We start from the raw sequence: 13880 nt of genomic DNA, 5'->3' as shown, positions 1-13880 counted from the left end.
AAACCCTCGAACTAGAATTTTGTGAAAAGACGAGCTCGGCAACTTGTGCCATTTTTGATAGTCGGTGTTGTTAAAAACTAGCGTTTAAGCGCTGAAGCGATTTTCACTCAGAAAAAAAAAATATGTATTTTGCTATATTTGCAAAAACCATGGTGGAATTCGATTACTGTAAGACTAATCCCTGAGCAAAGTTTGAAAAAAATCGATTTTTCGACCCGAAACGCACTGGACTGCTTTCAGAGAGTGTCTTAACTGCCATTTAGGGAGGATCATAAAAAAACTATACAGAGCCCAATATGGGGACCGGTTAAATTTGTAGCGTCACAACCGAGATCCTTCCACACACCCCAACCCCCCTCTGTATCAATATAATGCCAGGTCGCCAAGTCTCAATGAGCGCGCGCACATTCTCGGCGACACACATTCTTACTTCTTTGAAGCAGACAGATCTTTTGCCTGGATATAAAAGGAACTTAAATAGGGAACTAATTTTAAAAATAATAATATGCGATAAAAAGAAAGAGAAAAACGACAACGGATAAAACAAACAAACATTTATCGGATGGCTGAGGATTCGGTGGTGAAGCATTAGGTGGGCGGAGTTGGAGCTACGGGAGGAAGGTGGTAGCCCAGATTTTTTTCCGTTTCACTCCTCGTAAAAATTTTGTGTTTTTCTAAGGCTTTATTTTATGAATCATACAAAAGCTAACAATTTTACCAAAAAGCAGCTAATTCTAGGGCTCCTAACAAAAGTTAATCGTTTTACCATGATGCAAAACGTATCAGCCATTTCACTTTTACAATGTTTTGCTGAGTTTACACAGAGTCGCCCTGGAGTTCTACGTATGGAGGGCATTCCATTCCAGCCTGTTAAATGATAAACAAAACTACTTCAATAAATCATTAAACCTGGGCTCACTTTACAGATATATATATATATATATATATATATATATATATATATATATATAGTTTCACTATGTGGTCAACTTTCGAGCATGCCCTAATTGGTAGTGTGACACACGAGAGGCAAGGACCGCGCCTTTTGAGCCGGCGAACGATGTGAGTGCGCTTGCGCAAGAGAGGTTCTCGAGCAGCAATCTAATAAACCTCTTGCGTTCTCGCCTTGCTGGAAGGCTCCAACTCTAGTAGGCTTTGTTGCTTTCTCACAGGTTACAAAATGGTCATTGGTTTACTTAATTTCATTCGCAAATAGAATAAATGGACGAGAATAAAGTTTTTGATTGATTGAATTGGATCGTTAATTGCTGAAAAAAAATCTCAATCGTTCGTGTTGAAGTTCGACCACCTTTGCTCTTAAATAACATGCTAGTCTACTAGATCTACCATCGTAGTGTATTTTTGCACGGTAAAACAAAAATTTTCATGGTGAATTTGGCTTCCAAGTCATGTAGCATTACAACAGTGAAAATGTAATTACCCTATGGGTTTGGTTACCGCCTGTCTGAGGAGGAGAAAATCCTGCACTCGTTCCCGAAGGATCTTGACGAAGGGCTTCGATATACGAATACACCACTATGATGAAGTAGATCTTAGAAAAGAAAAAAAAAGGAAAGGAAGCAAAGAGGTCAGACCCAGGCCACCATCAAGTTAGGAGCCTGATACAGTTAATCGAGTCGGAGAATATACCGCTTTTCGACTAAGTGTGATTAAACCAAAATAAAGTAATCACGACAGCAAATCAGAAAAAAGAAAAATGCCTTGAAGAGGCGGCGAGAATTCAAAGTAAAAAACAACTAGAGTGGCTAAAGCGCGGGAAAACGCAGGCGACCAAGTCGTGATTGGTTTTAATTTTGCATCTGATTGGTTAGTGGCGTGAGTTTTCTCAAATCAAAGAGCGAAGTAAGACAAAATCAATGCAATCTCGAATCTCCTTCCACCCTGAAACAAAAATTGCTCTGAACATACCAACAGCAACCATTCAATGATGTAAACAATGAAAACGTCGGCAAACTGTAACATAGAAGGAAAAAGAATTCAGGTTAAATTCGTTGAAAAACTCTCTACTATTAATTAATAAAAAGGAAATAAAAAGTTGTTTTTATTTACCCCATCCCAGATGTCAATGTAAAATATAAACACTCCAAAACTGAAAAAGAGCTTGAATATGCTCCACCCGAGCCAAGGAAACGCCAAACGCTTGTCACTCTGCGACGACAAAGAACGATGGTCAATAAACTAACAAATAATTAAATAAAAAGCCAACGCTCCGAGCTGCAACTGTCTGGGTCGAGTTTTTTTTTTAGTATTGAATTAATGTGAGATAATCATTCGAATACACAACTATGAAAGCTTTTCTGGCGCGTGATTAGTCTAAACGCATCATAGGATCGTAATACTCCCCATTTTTCAAACCGTACATCAAGGACTATGAAGGCGTTTATTCATAATTGAATTCAACACGAAAGAGTGTTTACGTATTGATACATTTTCCCGTGCGTTGAAAGTTGCAAAACATATTTTGATGATAGTAAACACAACATCCTCCGTTCAGCGCCAAAATATACTCGTACATTTGTCCTTGGAATTATCTATCCCTCGAGGCTCACAGTTTCCCTCACGGAAGAGATCATGTTTACTGACGAGTATCCGTGCATATTTTCGGCCAAATAGAGACTATCGTTCACGTAATGCATAAAAATGAGAGAAAAAACAAACAAACAAACTTACAAAAACTATTCAGCGAAGCAAAACCTTAATTAATGAAATTTTGACTTAGAAAAGCCGTTTTCATCGCATAATCTACCCGCTAGTTTTAAATTTCCAAAATAAGAATTATTGTGTACCACTAAGACAAATTTTACCATAATCTTTAATCTTCTCAAATTTTTTTTAAGTTACGTGCTTAGAATTAGTGCGTTGGACTTACTGAGCTACAGGATCCCAGAAGCAACAGGTTCACCAACAGTGAGATGACTCCGAATACCAGGGAAACATAAGTCAATATGACGATCGCTATATTTAGAGATGATCATTAAAAAAAAAAAAAGTACATCAATCTATTAATCAATTAAAAAATAATCAGAAAATTAGAGAGAACCTTGTCTGGTTAGGACGGTTCGTTTCGCAGAAAAAAGGTTTAAACATTTTTAAAAAATTATTGGTGGAACTTTCATTTTTACACACGATCAGGAACCAAAGTAAAATATATATCAGAGTCACTAAAAAAACCCACGCTATTCCACGTATAATCTCACAAATGAAAATATTTTCGTCCTAGCTAACCACGTGTTCTTTCTAACAGGTTTCTTTGGAACAAGACAGAAGTAAACTGTAATACCCAGGAGATGCTTTTTGCTGAAAGGTAAATCTTGGCTGATTTCGTCAGCGTTCTCCCCTACATACTTGTCAACTTTGATGGACTGACTGTGTTGATAAATTGAATAAGCTGATCCAATCTGAAATATAAAAAAGAAACGCAACTACAGATCAGATTTTTATATACCACCGCAAATATAGATTGCTCTCTTTTGAATTCACCAGAAAAACATGCGAAGGTTTGAATTTCAAACTAACTTGAGTCATTTGTGATGAGGAAGGAAGAGGCTATGTTACACAGTTGGACGGCAGATATTTGTGCGCCGATCAATTCGAACTCTCAATATCTCTCCCCTGCCGCCTTCCCTCTCCCCCTCCCCCCCCCCCCTTCCTTGAATAAAAGGGAAAAATCTAGAACTGAAAATGTCATGAATGCTTAATATACGATATCACTACCGTGACTATAAGAACGTAGAATTGTCTTTATTGCGGAATATCAATAATTGACATCAGGGTCACTGTACTTGCTACGCTTGCTTTAAAAACGTGCTTGCTTCGGCGCTCAGGTTTTGCAATCAATATTCTTCAATTCAATCGATATTCCTTATGTTTTCTTTCCTTTTTTTCCCACTCACATGAGTCGTATACAAATTGAAAATTTTAGACAGATTTTCTTAATATTATATGTCTTAAGTGATAAGGATGATCAAAGACCGGCAATGTGTGTATCGCAAAAAATGTTCCAGATGATTGTTTGTGATCCCAGCTCCCTTAGGCACAAGGAAACCGAAAATAACAAGATAGAATGACATATTTAACCATTTCCATCAGTCACATAGACTTTTCTTAAGCGATTGAGGGATAAACTGGTAATGTTCACTTGAAATATGCCCCTACATATCGTTCATTGAATAACTATCATTTTAGTCACGATAGGACGTGCTGTTTGCCAACTCTTGGCTAAATTTCTTTTTCATGACGTGTAATTTTTTATCACACGTTTGTCACGTGGTGTGTGACAAAAAAAAATAGGTAAGTGACCACCAAAAGCTTCTGAAAGAATACGATATTTTTTCACGTACGTCTTATATCGCCAATCAGCCGCTTACACTGCACTCGCCTTTCGCGCCACTCGGCCAGGTTGATGAATGAGTAGCAAAGCCTTCACCATTCTCAATCCGTGCTTGTTTTTCAGACTTTTTCTAAGATTATGACTGCTAAAACAATGAATAATTCGCACCGCTTACCGAAAGCGACGTTCAAACTTTCTAGAGGAGAAAGAAAACAAAAATACGAAGAGTAGCTTTGGTAACAGTATTTCTCGCGGCTGAGAACGAAAATCGACAACTGGAATATTTGCCACAGGCCACTTTTGGCTGTGTGCCTGAAAGATTTCTTCTGTCGCTAGGGACAAAGTCGGTAACATCTCACTCATTCTGTGCGATCACTATTAAGCTATGGAGTTAAACACGAGAAAAGAGATTCCATATCTAAGCGCACCCATGTGTAATTCTCTATGAATACGTTTCTATAACATGTTATTTCACTGTGCAGTTTGAGGTGAACTGAAAGTGTTGCTTTCGAATCGTGCGTGATTTCATTTTTTTCCGGTTTCTTTTCTTGAGATATTTTGAAAAAAAAATTGTAACTAGTAAAACTGCGTTTGTAAACCCTTCTGTGATAGAGGAACGTTTTGAATTCTCGAGCTATGAGTGCGGGGTGCAGCGAGTTGGCTTCAAAAATTCCGAAAGTCATCCAATAAGAACCCAATAGAATTTCCCTCGCTTCACTCATGAAGTTTCGTAGCTTAGTTGATGGCAGTGAATGACTAGTATTTGAGAGGTACACTTTCGAATGCTGTTGGAGCCTGAAGTTTTTCCGGCTTCTTTTCTCGGTCTGCGATTTCTTTATCAGCAGGTCACCAGAGAGGATCATTTCTTTATTTCAAAGTAGTAGTTGCAGCTGCAACATCTAATTTTACCGTGAAACAATTTCTTCTACAATGCCCGTTTTTGACCGAATGAAAGTATGAAGTTTGCAATGTCAGTTGCTCAGTCGTCCTGAAATTTCAGAAAGCGCACATGTCTCTGCGTTGACGTTGACGATATTCCACGTGGTTAATCTTTGCTCTAAGTATACTTTTCCCAGAACTTAAAGTTCGCGATTTGTACGGAACTACCATTACTAAGGTATGAAAAGCAGAAGGATATTTTAGGTGGTTATACGATTAATAACTGCTGCAACTTACCAGACCCAAGAATCCGAGAATCATAACACCTGCACGGAGACTGCAGCCACAGCAACAAGTTTTCACCAAAACTGCCATCAAAGATGATTACGCGAGGTTACTTTTCTGAACGTCAAACTCAATTGAACTGATGCAAGCTTAGCTGCTGGATGCTTTTAAACTTTTTACTTTCGAGATTTTTCCCTGTTCAATGTTACTGTTGATTTCATTCCATAATTAAGTTATTATACTTCACGCGTGTATGCAAAGTTAATGTCCTCTTCATTGATATGCTAATCGAAGCTCGACAAAGCGCTTTGTATCAAATAGCGTTTGGCGAAAGAGAAAGTTAAAAAAGAAAATTGTGATCACTATCAGTTCGTTCCGCAATACAAGCCATTGTTTTGAATGACAAAAAAGAAAGCGAAGCCTGAATTTTTCTATTATAAAAAAAAAAATTTCCTTTTCTCACACACCAGTTTAGCCTGGTGTTACCAAAAATTGTGTAAGTCCTGGAACATTCTGTAGAACAGTCTAAAACCCGAACTCATTCAGTCATGGCCTTCTTGTATAAGAACATTCTGGGACGTTCTATTTCTTATGTAATTACTCAGATTTAGAAACCGTGTTAATCTTCTTAATTTAATTCTTTTAGAGAGGTTTCTAGATTGTAATGTTAATTGCTGAACAACTTTTGAAAGCCTTTGCAAACCTCTCAAGACTCGAAAAAGTTGCACAGACAGGACTGGCACAGGGCAAACATTGCAAGTCGTCAGAAAGAAATGGATAGCGAGAGGTTATTTCGTCGTCTAGAAAAACCTTTTTTTCGCCACTGTTTTATCCGACATGGACTAAGGTCATTGTGATACGAGGAAAACGTAAGTTTTTGTTTAAGCAACCATGAATATGTCGTACAATCTACCGATTAACTTTTCTACGCGCGCAAGGTTTACCGTTAAATTGACACGCGAGATGGTCTTTAAACTAAGAAATATTAGCTAGAAATTGCCAAGAAATAACTAAGTAAAGCCTCTTCTGTTTATTTAATTGTGTTGAATGTACTCCTGGGTTTTTTCTTGGCTTGGTAATACAGAAGAGCGCCACAAAAGTTACCTCAAGGTAACAGGAGATTAAAATAGGGTGCATGGGCACTTAATGTTGTTGTAATGCATTTAAGTGATTTAACACCTAGATTGCTTTTTTTGTGATAAGGAACGAAACAGCGTTAATAATCGGCGCAAAACTGAACCCTTTCTTCTGCATGGATGCGTAGGTACAAATGGGTCGCTAAAGAACCGATGCACTGATTTGAATATATTTGCCCACAGTTTCTGCCGGGTTTTCCGTGATATTTCCTTTCTTCTCTAAAGAGTTCAATGAGAACAGCAGCAGCACAAAAACCTTTAGATTTTTCTCAAGCAAACTATCACTTGACCTAAGGATATCCTCAATTTCCATCTCCGCTGACGACTTCATTCCTTTGAGGAGGTGTACTTCAGACGTCGTAATTTGACACGTTTACAAGTATGAAAACAGGCTGTACATACACAAATACAACCGAAGAGCATTCCCGAGGGGAGGGTGTAGTGCGCATGCGGATCTTTTTCCGTTTCAATCTACAAAAAGAGTTTGAATTCCGAGATCTACCTGTAATAATGAAGAAATGTAAAATGGTTTCCGTGTTTACATAGCCTGATGTAAACACGCGGGAGGTTAGGAGAACACGAGATAAGCGTAGGAAACCACGACGCGAAGCGGAGTGGTTCCAGCTTATCGAGTTTATCATTAGGGCTTATCGAAGAGGAACGAAAACCGTGTTTACATACGCTCATGTAAAATGGTTTTATGGCCAATCAGAGCGCGCTTACTATTTGAATTATCTTATAAATATAAATATATATACATACATATATATATATATATATATATTTTTTTTTTTTTATCCCTTAGCCGCTCTCTAATTAACAGGAATCAGATTGTGACAAATTGTTCCAAACCTCAGTAAGTTAATGGCAAGGAAATTAATTGTCAGTAATTCACATTTTTCATTTTGAAGTTGTGAGAGTTTACACGTTTGTTTATTGCAATGGCGTGTGTAAATCTGATCTTTCTTTCACAAGAACCAAATTCAAATGAGGTACTTCAACTAGACACAAGGGGATTTAATTCGGCTTTTTCTCATTGAATTCCTTCGGTTTCTGTTGAGCAATTTACGGTACAAATGTCTAAATTGAACGGAATTGGAAAGACTCACCGAAAGCATCTTTGTAGAAGAACTTAAAACTTCGCCCCCTTTTACTACGAACAAATTGTTTAAGAAAATTCAGACTGAGATTAAATGAATGAAAGTTCCATCGATAAATTCAGTTGTATCCAAATACCTCGCGTTTTAACTTTCCAGGCCGCTTGTTAACCAGTTTTACGACACTTTTGTTTACACAAATTCATTTCGAAACCAATATTTTTCAGTCAACGAAAGTGATTTGAGGGTGAGAAAATCGAGGACTAATTAGTTAATTATCGGCTTGCGCTTCTGATCGACTTCTTTGCTTAAAAATATTGCCCAGCTGGAAAAATGTTATACATTTATGAAAAATGGCAGCGAAGGTAGGGATGTACTCGGCAACTCCGAAAGCAGAGTCGTTACCGTGCCCTCCGAGAAAAAAATAAATGGTAATATCAACAGCAGTTTTTTTCCGGGCCTTCTATTTTTTTTTCTTTTCAGGAATATGTAAAAGTTAAGTGGCGATCTCTGTAAGAGCGGTCCAGGGCATTTCCCTCAAACTTTGCCCAATAAACTATCTTTGGTAGCAAGTGAATAAAACCACATTAGTTTCCGGAATACGTTAAAATAAAAATTTTAGAGCTATCAAAAGTCAAAGCTGCAAAAGGCCCTTCTTTGACCTCTTGCGACATCGAAAATTTCAAAAGTTGAATAACCCAGTCCTCGTATCACAGCGCGTGCAGCAAAAAATATTTTGTATTTTTAAAGTGTGTGATATATAAGGTGTATAAAATGCATTTCAATTTTGATATTCGTTTATTCAGAGGCTCGTCATAATTGATTTAAAAACACTCGTTGGACAGCTTTCTGAAATTGGTCAAAAGTACTCTTTCTTTCTTGGTTGAAATTGCTCAAGTCCAGACCAGACCATTAAAAACTCCGCTTTATTTCTGCTAATAAGATGTTTGGCTGCAGAAAAATATAAAAACATCTTTCACTTATTGATTTTCGTCGCCGAGGTGACTTCGAACTTTTAGCGATATCGCTAGCGTGACAGCTCATTATGCAAATTTGTTTATTGAGCAAACTCCGACCGTTTTATGTGAGTAGCTCGATAAATCTTAGATTTTAACAATTTTTTAGTAGATAACATAGTAGGACAGAGCTTTATGACCACACCGATTAATACTTTAAACATTTTAAAGGGCCAAAATTTGACAAATTTTATTATCTCGTGACGAAAGACGTCAACAACAACGTATCGAATATCATAATTTGATTAGCGCTCGCAAACTCTTTTTTTAAAAATTTGGCTTCCGTTATTTCATATTTGAGTTCTGATAGCTTACGCTATTCAAACCTGTATGAAAACTTCAAAACCAAACCACAGGATTCTATTTAGTGTAACCGGCGATAACAGCAAACACTGAAATACACCGTGACCAGTGACTCTGTCACGTAATTCCATGGTGTAATTGTCCTGAATACTTCTCACGTCTAAGTGAAGCAGCGATTGCTCGGATTTCTAACTGAAAGGAAAAAAATGATATTTGGCCGTCACACCTGCCTGCACCACAGTCCCTGTTCATAAGTTTGGAGAGTTCGTGCGAAAAAGGATATCGCATTCGCTTAATAGGTGGACGTCATAACTAGATTGCATAACAACTGCACCCCGAAATAACTTCCTCCATTTTTGCAAGAGGCAAATGATGCCAACGACGGTAGTTCCCATCAATGCCCTGAACCTGGTTGCGATGAAGATTTTAAGACCCAGGCCGACCTTGACCTCCATATGAACGAGCTAGTTCATCATGTAAGTCCTGTGCCTGCGAGCATGACTTAAAGTCTTTATGACAAAGTGAAGAGGCAGTGGGTTCATCACTTTCAGTCGTTGTCATTAGAAGGTGAAAGTTCAACTTACTGGTCGCAGTGGCCACAGAACCCTCGACAAGTGCTTCACAGCTTCCCATGGATGGGATGGGCTCTTGAACAGCTTTCGAACAGAAACCAAACCCAGAGAAAGTAGCAAAGGATATGCGAACTACTTGCACAATAGATGGAGAGAGAATAGAACAGAGTCAAGCAGTAGTGAGGAAAAGTGGAATCTTCTTCACCAAATCCGTCTTTTTTCTGTAGAAAAATTTCAATTTTAATTTTACTGAATAAACTTTCCAGGCCTAACATTAAACGCTCTCCAAACGCGGAGGCCCTCTTGTGTAAACTCAAAGTTGTGTAAGTTGCTGAAATTGGCAAGCTTGTTCATTTATACGGTTGAGTTCTGTTCCTGGACTATACACACTGACGCCGTCGTTCCCCTGACCGGTCTCTCTTTCAATGCGGTATGTATGTTTTTGGCAGAATCGACATTATGGCTTTCGTTGCAGTATCTCCTGATTGACGCTTTTAACGGACACAGATTCCTGTGACACATTTTTTGCAGCCTGTGGCTAAGAATCGGATCGCACCTCACGAGTTCGATCCGTGGCGATATCCGAGCTCTCGTAGAGATGATACCAGCTTACTGTTTTGATAGTAACCTGCTTCATCCTTCTTAGGAAGGCCTTTATTATTCCTGAATTTTGTAGTTTTATGGTGACAAAGACATTTTCTAGGACTGACAGCACTGAAAACCAGTCTTGTTTACAGCTGTTAAGAAGGTGTACGTATCAAGTTACTTCCAGGCTTTCCTCCTGTCTTACAACAACGCTAGCGCTACTCACATGCCAATTGATTCCCCTCTTGGCAAACCATTCTGCCTGTTTTTCCCGGAACTTCATCGCTATGAACTTCATTGTCCAGTCAACTATTAGAAATGTTTCATCTCTCTTCAAAGTATCAACAATTTGCCGCTTGTACTGATCCTGGTTTTCTGCTCTCAGGATATGCCCTCTCCATTCAAAGATCTTAGCGGCATTTTTTGCTTCATACAGATAGTCTTCCGCTTGATACTTACTCAATTTCACTGTGTACACTTTCTGAAAGTCAGTGTCACCAGCATCGCTCAGTGCAAAGACCCTACAGTGATCGGCACATTTGCTATCGTCCTCTTCGCAGTGATTACGGTATGTAGTCTTCAAATACAACTTGCTCTCCCGAAGCCTCTTCCGAACTTCTTTACACCAATCCTTTTCTGCTCCCAAGCGTTCCAATTCGTCTATAATTTGGAGAAAATCCTTGAAACCATTCGCTCCCTTAGCTGCAGTATTGTCTAAACCTCTATAGGACACCATACATCTTAGAAGTGGCCTTTGACATTTGCAAATTGGCAGTTTACCGGCTCTTTACCCCTTTGGAATCGCTACCAGGGTGTGTCGGATACTGGCAGGCTGTACTTTGGCGGCAGAACTTCCCATAGACCCACATTTTGCTATAACTGAGTCTTCTACATCGAACAGGCCAGCCCTTGCAAAGATAAGCTCTCCTTCTGTGACACTCTCTTTTGAAAAATGGATTAAGCAGAGATGACTCTCTATTGAGTCAGTACCCTGAGGCAAGTTAAACAAACCAGAAACTCCTCGTGAGTCTCCGAGCGAAGTTTCTGAGGAACGCGACTGATAGCTAATTGTTGGAAAAATGAGGTGACACGTAACATAATAATTTATTTCCTCAAATATCGCGGGGTCCTTTTCCACAAGAACTCCCTAGAGTTCTGAATAGAAACTTTCATAAAGACAGGTGTGGAGACAAAATTTTTCTTACTCCTGCCGACCAGAATTCTGATCCAAAAGGCGATGTTATCGCTGCTTTACTTCGAAGGGAGAAGCAATTCAGGATAATTACACAATTGAATTGCGTGACAGTGGTCACGGTGTATCTCAGTGTGTGCTGCTACAACCGGTTACACTGAATAGAATCCTGTGGTTTGGTTTTGAAGTTTTCAAACAGGTTTGAATAGCGTAAGCTATCAGAACTCAAATATGAAATAACAGAAGCCAAATTTTTAAAAAAGAGTTTGCGAGCGCTAATCAAATTATGATCTTCGATACGTTGTTGTTGACGTCTTTCGTCACGAGATAATAAAATGTGTCAAATTTTGGTCCTTTAAAATGTTTAAAGTATTAGGGCCTGTTCACATGGAAGTGGGGTACCCCGGGTGCCTGGGGTACCCCGGCTTGGTGGGGTTCCCAGCGTCTCCATATATTCTTTGTTGTTTATCTGGTTGCGTTCACATGCGTGGTGGGGTACCCCACTCAGCCGGGCAACCCGTCTTCTCGGGGCGGGTTGCCCGCCTGAGTGGGGTAGATTTTTTCCATGTGAACACTATACCCCGGGGTACCGGGGTGAGGTTCATACGGGCATTCGACAATTTAGCCCGCCAAAAACAAGCGGGAAAACAAAATGGCGTCCACTCGTTATCAACCTGGTGAGCTTTTCCGCAAACAACGCCTCCAAAATATACTTGACAGCTCAAATTTGGGGCAAAATAGTCAGGATATTGATGGTTTAAGCGAGACCGCAGCATCTCAGCCCGATCAGGCCCTGATTTCATTGGAATTGGATGCCCCAAGGCAAAATACGAATACGAACTCGAAGGGAAAGCGAAAACCTTCAGATGGTCTTCAGCAGAAATCTATAAAGGCGATACTCTCCCTCGATAAACATGCCTTCTTTTCATGTTCCTAAGGCGAGCTGCAGCGATTTCGTACTGATTTGCGACTTCTATGCCGATTCTCCTCATTCTACGCTGTTCGATAATCAAACAGATCAACATCAAGCCACAAAGCTGGAAAGCTGCTGCCAAGGACGACAGAGAAAGGAAAATAGCATTTGCCGCCAAAATTTGTCTTCTGTCCGCCATCTTTGTTTTGAGTGTGTATGCGTGGTGTGTTGCGTGCTAGGTAACCACGCAATGACTTCAAACGCACCCTACCCCAGGTCCCCGGGGTCATCAAACGCATATGAAACAAACATTTTATCGACCCGGCTACCTGAGGTACCCCAGGCACCCGGGGTACCCCACTCTCATGTGAACAGGCCCTTAATCGGTGTGGTCTTAAAGCTCTGTCCTACTATATTATCTACTTAAAATGGTTAAAATCTGAGATTTATCGAGCTACTCATATAAAACGGTCGGAGTTTGCTCAATAAACAAATTTGCATAATCGGCTGTCACGCTAGCGATATCAGAACTCAAATATGAAATAACAGAAGCCAAATTTTTAAAAAAGAGTTTGCGAGCGCTAATCAAATTATGATCTTCGATACGTTGTTGTTGACGTCTTTCGTCACGAGATAATAAAATGTGTCAAATTTTGGTCCTTTAAAATGTTTAAAGTATTTATCGGTGCGGTCTTAAAGCTCTGTCCTACTATATTATCTACTTAAAATGGTTAAAATCTGAGATTTATCGAGCTACTCATATAAAACGGTCGGAGTTTGCTCAATAAACAAATTTGCATAATCGGCTGTCACGCTAGCGATATCGCTAAAAGTTTGAAGTCAACTCTGCTAAGAAAATCAATAAGTGCAAGATGTTTTTATATTTTTCTGCAGCCAAACATCTTATTAGCAGAAATCAAGCGGAGTTTTTTATGGTCTGGTCTGGACTTGGGCAATATCAACCAAGAAAGAAAGAGTACTTTTGACCAATTTCAGAAAGCTGTCCAACGAGTGTTTTTAAATCAATTATGACGAGCCTTTGAATAAACGAATATCAAAATTGAAATGCTTTTTATACACCTTACATATCACAAAGTTTAAGAATATAAAATATTTCTTGCTGCATGCGGTGTGATACGAGGACCGGGCTATTCAACTTTTGCAGCTTTGACTTTTGAGAGCTCTAAAAATTTTATTTTAACGTATTTCCAGAAACTAATGTGGTTTTATTTACTTGTTACCAAAGATAGTTTATTGGGCAAAGTTTGAGGGAAAACTTTTTTCCGATGCGAAATGCCTTGGACCGCTCTAAAATGCGGCTTTTTCTCATTGAATTCCTTCAGTTTCTGTTGAGCAATTTACGGTACGAATGTCTAACTTGAACGGAATTGAAAAGACTCAATGAGAGCATCTTTGAAGAAAAACTTAAAACTTCGCTCGCCCTTCCACGAGGAACAAATTGTTTAAGAGAATTCAGATTTTAAATGAATGAAAGTTCCATCGATTAATTCAGTTGTAACCAAATGCCTCAGGTTTTAACTTTCCAGGCGG

General features: G+C 39.1%; 1 protein-coding gene across 3 annotated transcripts; it reads right to left on the bottom strand.

Annotated features, from left to right (window-relative positions):
• Window positions 1-673: 673 nt before the first annotated feature.
• On the bottom strand, window positions 674-5723 carry LOC131783277 (uncharacterized). Of its 3 annotated transcripts, XM_059100002.2 has the most exons (7): window positions 5528-5723; window positions 3302-3419; window positions 2891-2976; window positions 2071-2169; window positions 1930-1974; window positions 1442-1552; window positions 674-867 (listed from the first exon to the last, which is right to left on the bottom strand). In XM_059100002.2, exons 1-7 carry the CDS (start codon window positions 5603-5605, stop codon window positions 817-819), a joined length of 588 nt encoding a protein of 195 aa, XP_058955985.2. In that variant the 5' UTR covers window positions 5606-5723; the 3' UTR covers window positions 674-816. The 3 variants fall into 3 exon arrangements, with proteins under 3 accessions (XP_058955985.2, XP_058955987.2, XP_058955986.2); XM_059100004.2 differs by lacking the exon at window positions 1442-1552; XM_059100003.2 differs by lacking the exon at window positions 2071-2169.
• Between the last annotated feature and the right edge of the window lie 8157 nt (window positions 5724-13880).

This window comes from Pocillopora verrucosa, chromosome 12 (assembly GCF_036669915.1).
Source record: "Pocillopora verrucosa isolate sample1 chromosome 12, ASM3666991v2, whole genome shotgun sequence".
NCBI classification, from domain to species: domain Eukaryota; kingdom Metazoa; phylum Cnidaria; class Anthozoa; order Scleractinia; family Pocilloporidae; genus Pocillopora; species Pocillopora verrucosa.
This window is presented reverse-complemented; position numbering and strand designations above follow the sequence as displayed.

Bases quoted from the DNA above. Each gene is read 5' to 3' on its own strand.
- LOC131783277 (XM_059100002.2), bottom strand. From the start codon at position 5,605: ATGGCAGTTTTGGTGAAAACTTGTTGCTGTGGCTGCAGTCTCCGTGCA. The intron at 2,977-3,301 runs GTATTACAGTTT...CTCTAAATATAG, and splicing joins CAGCAAAAAGCATCTCCTGG to CGATCGTCATATTGACTTAT. The intron at 868-1,441 runs GTAATTACATTT...ATCATTTAACAG, and splicing joins GCGGTAACCAAACCCATAGG to GCTGGAATGGAATGCCCTCC.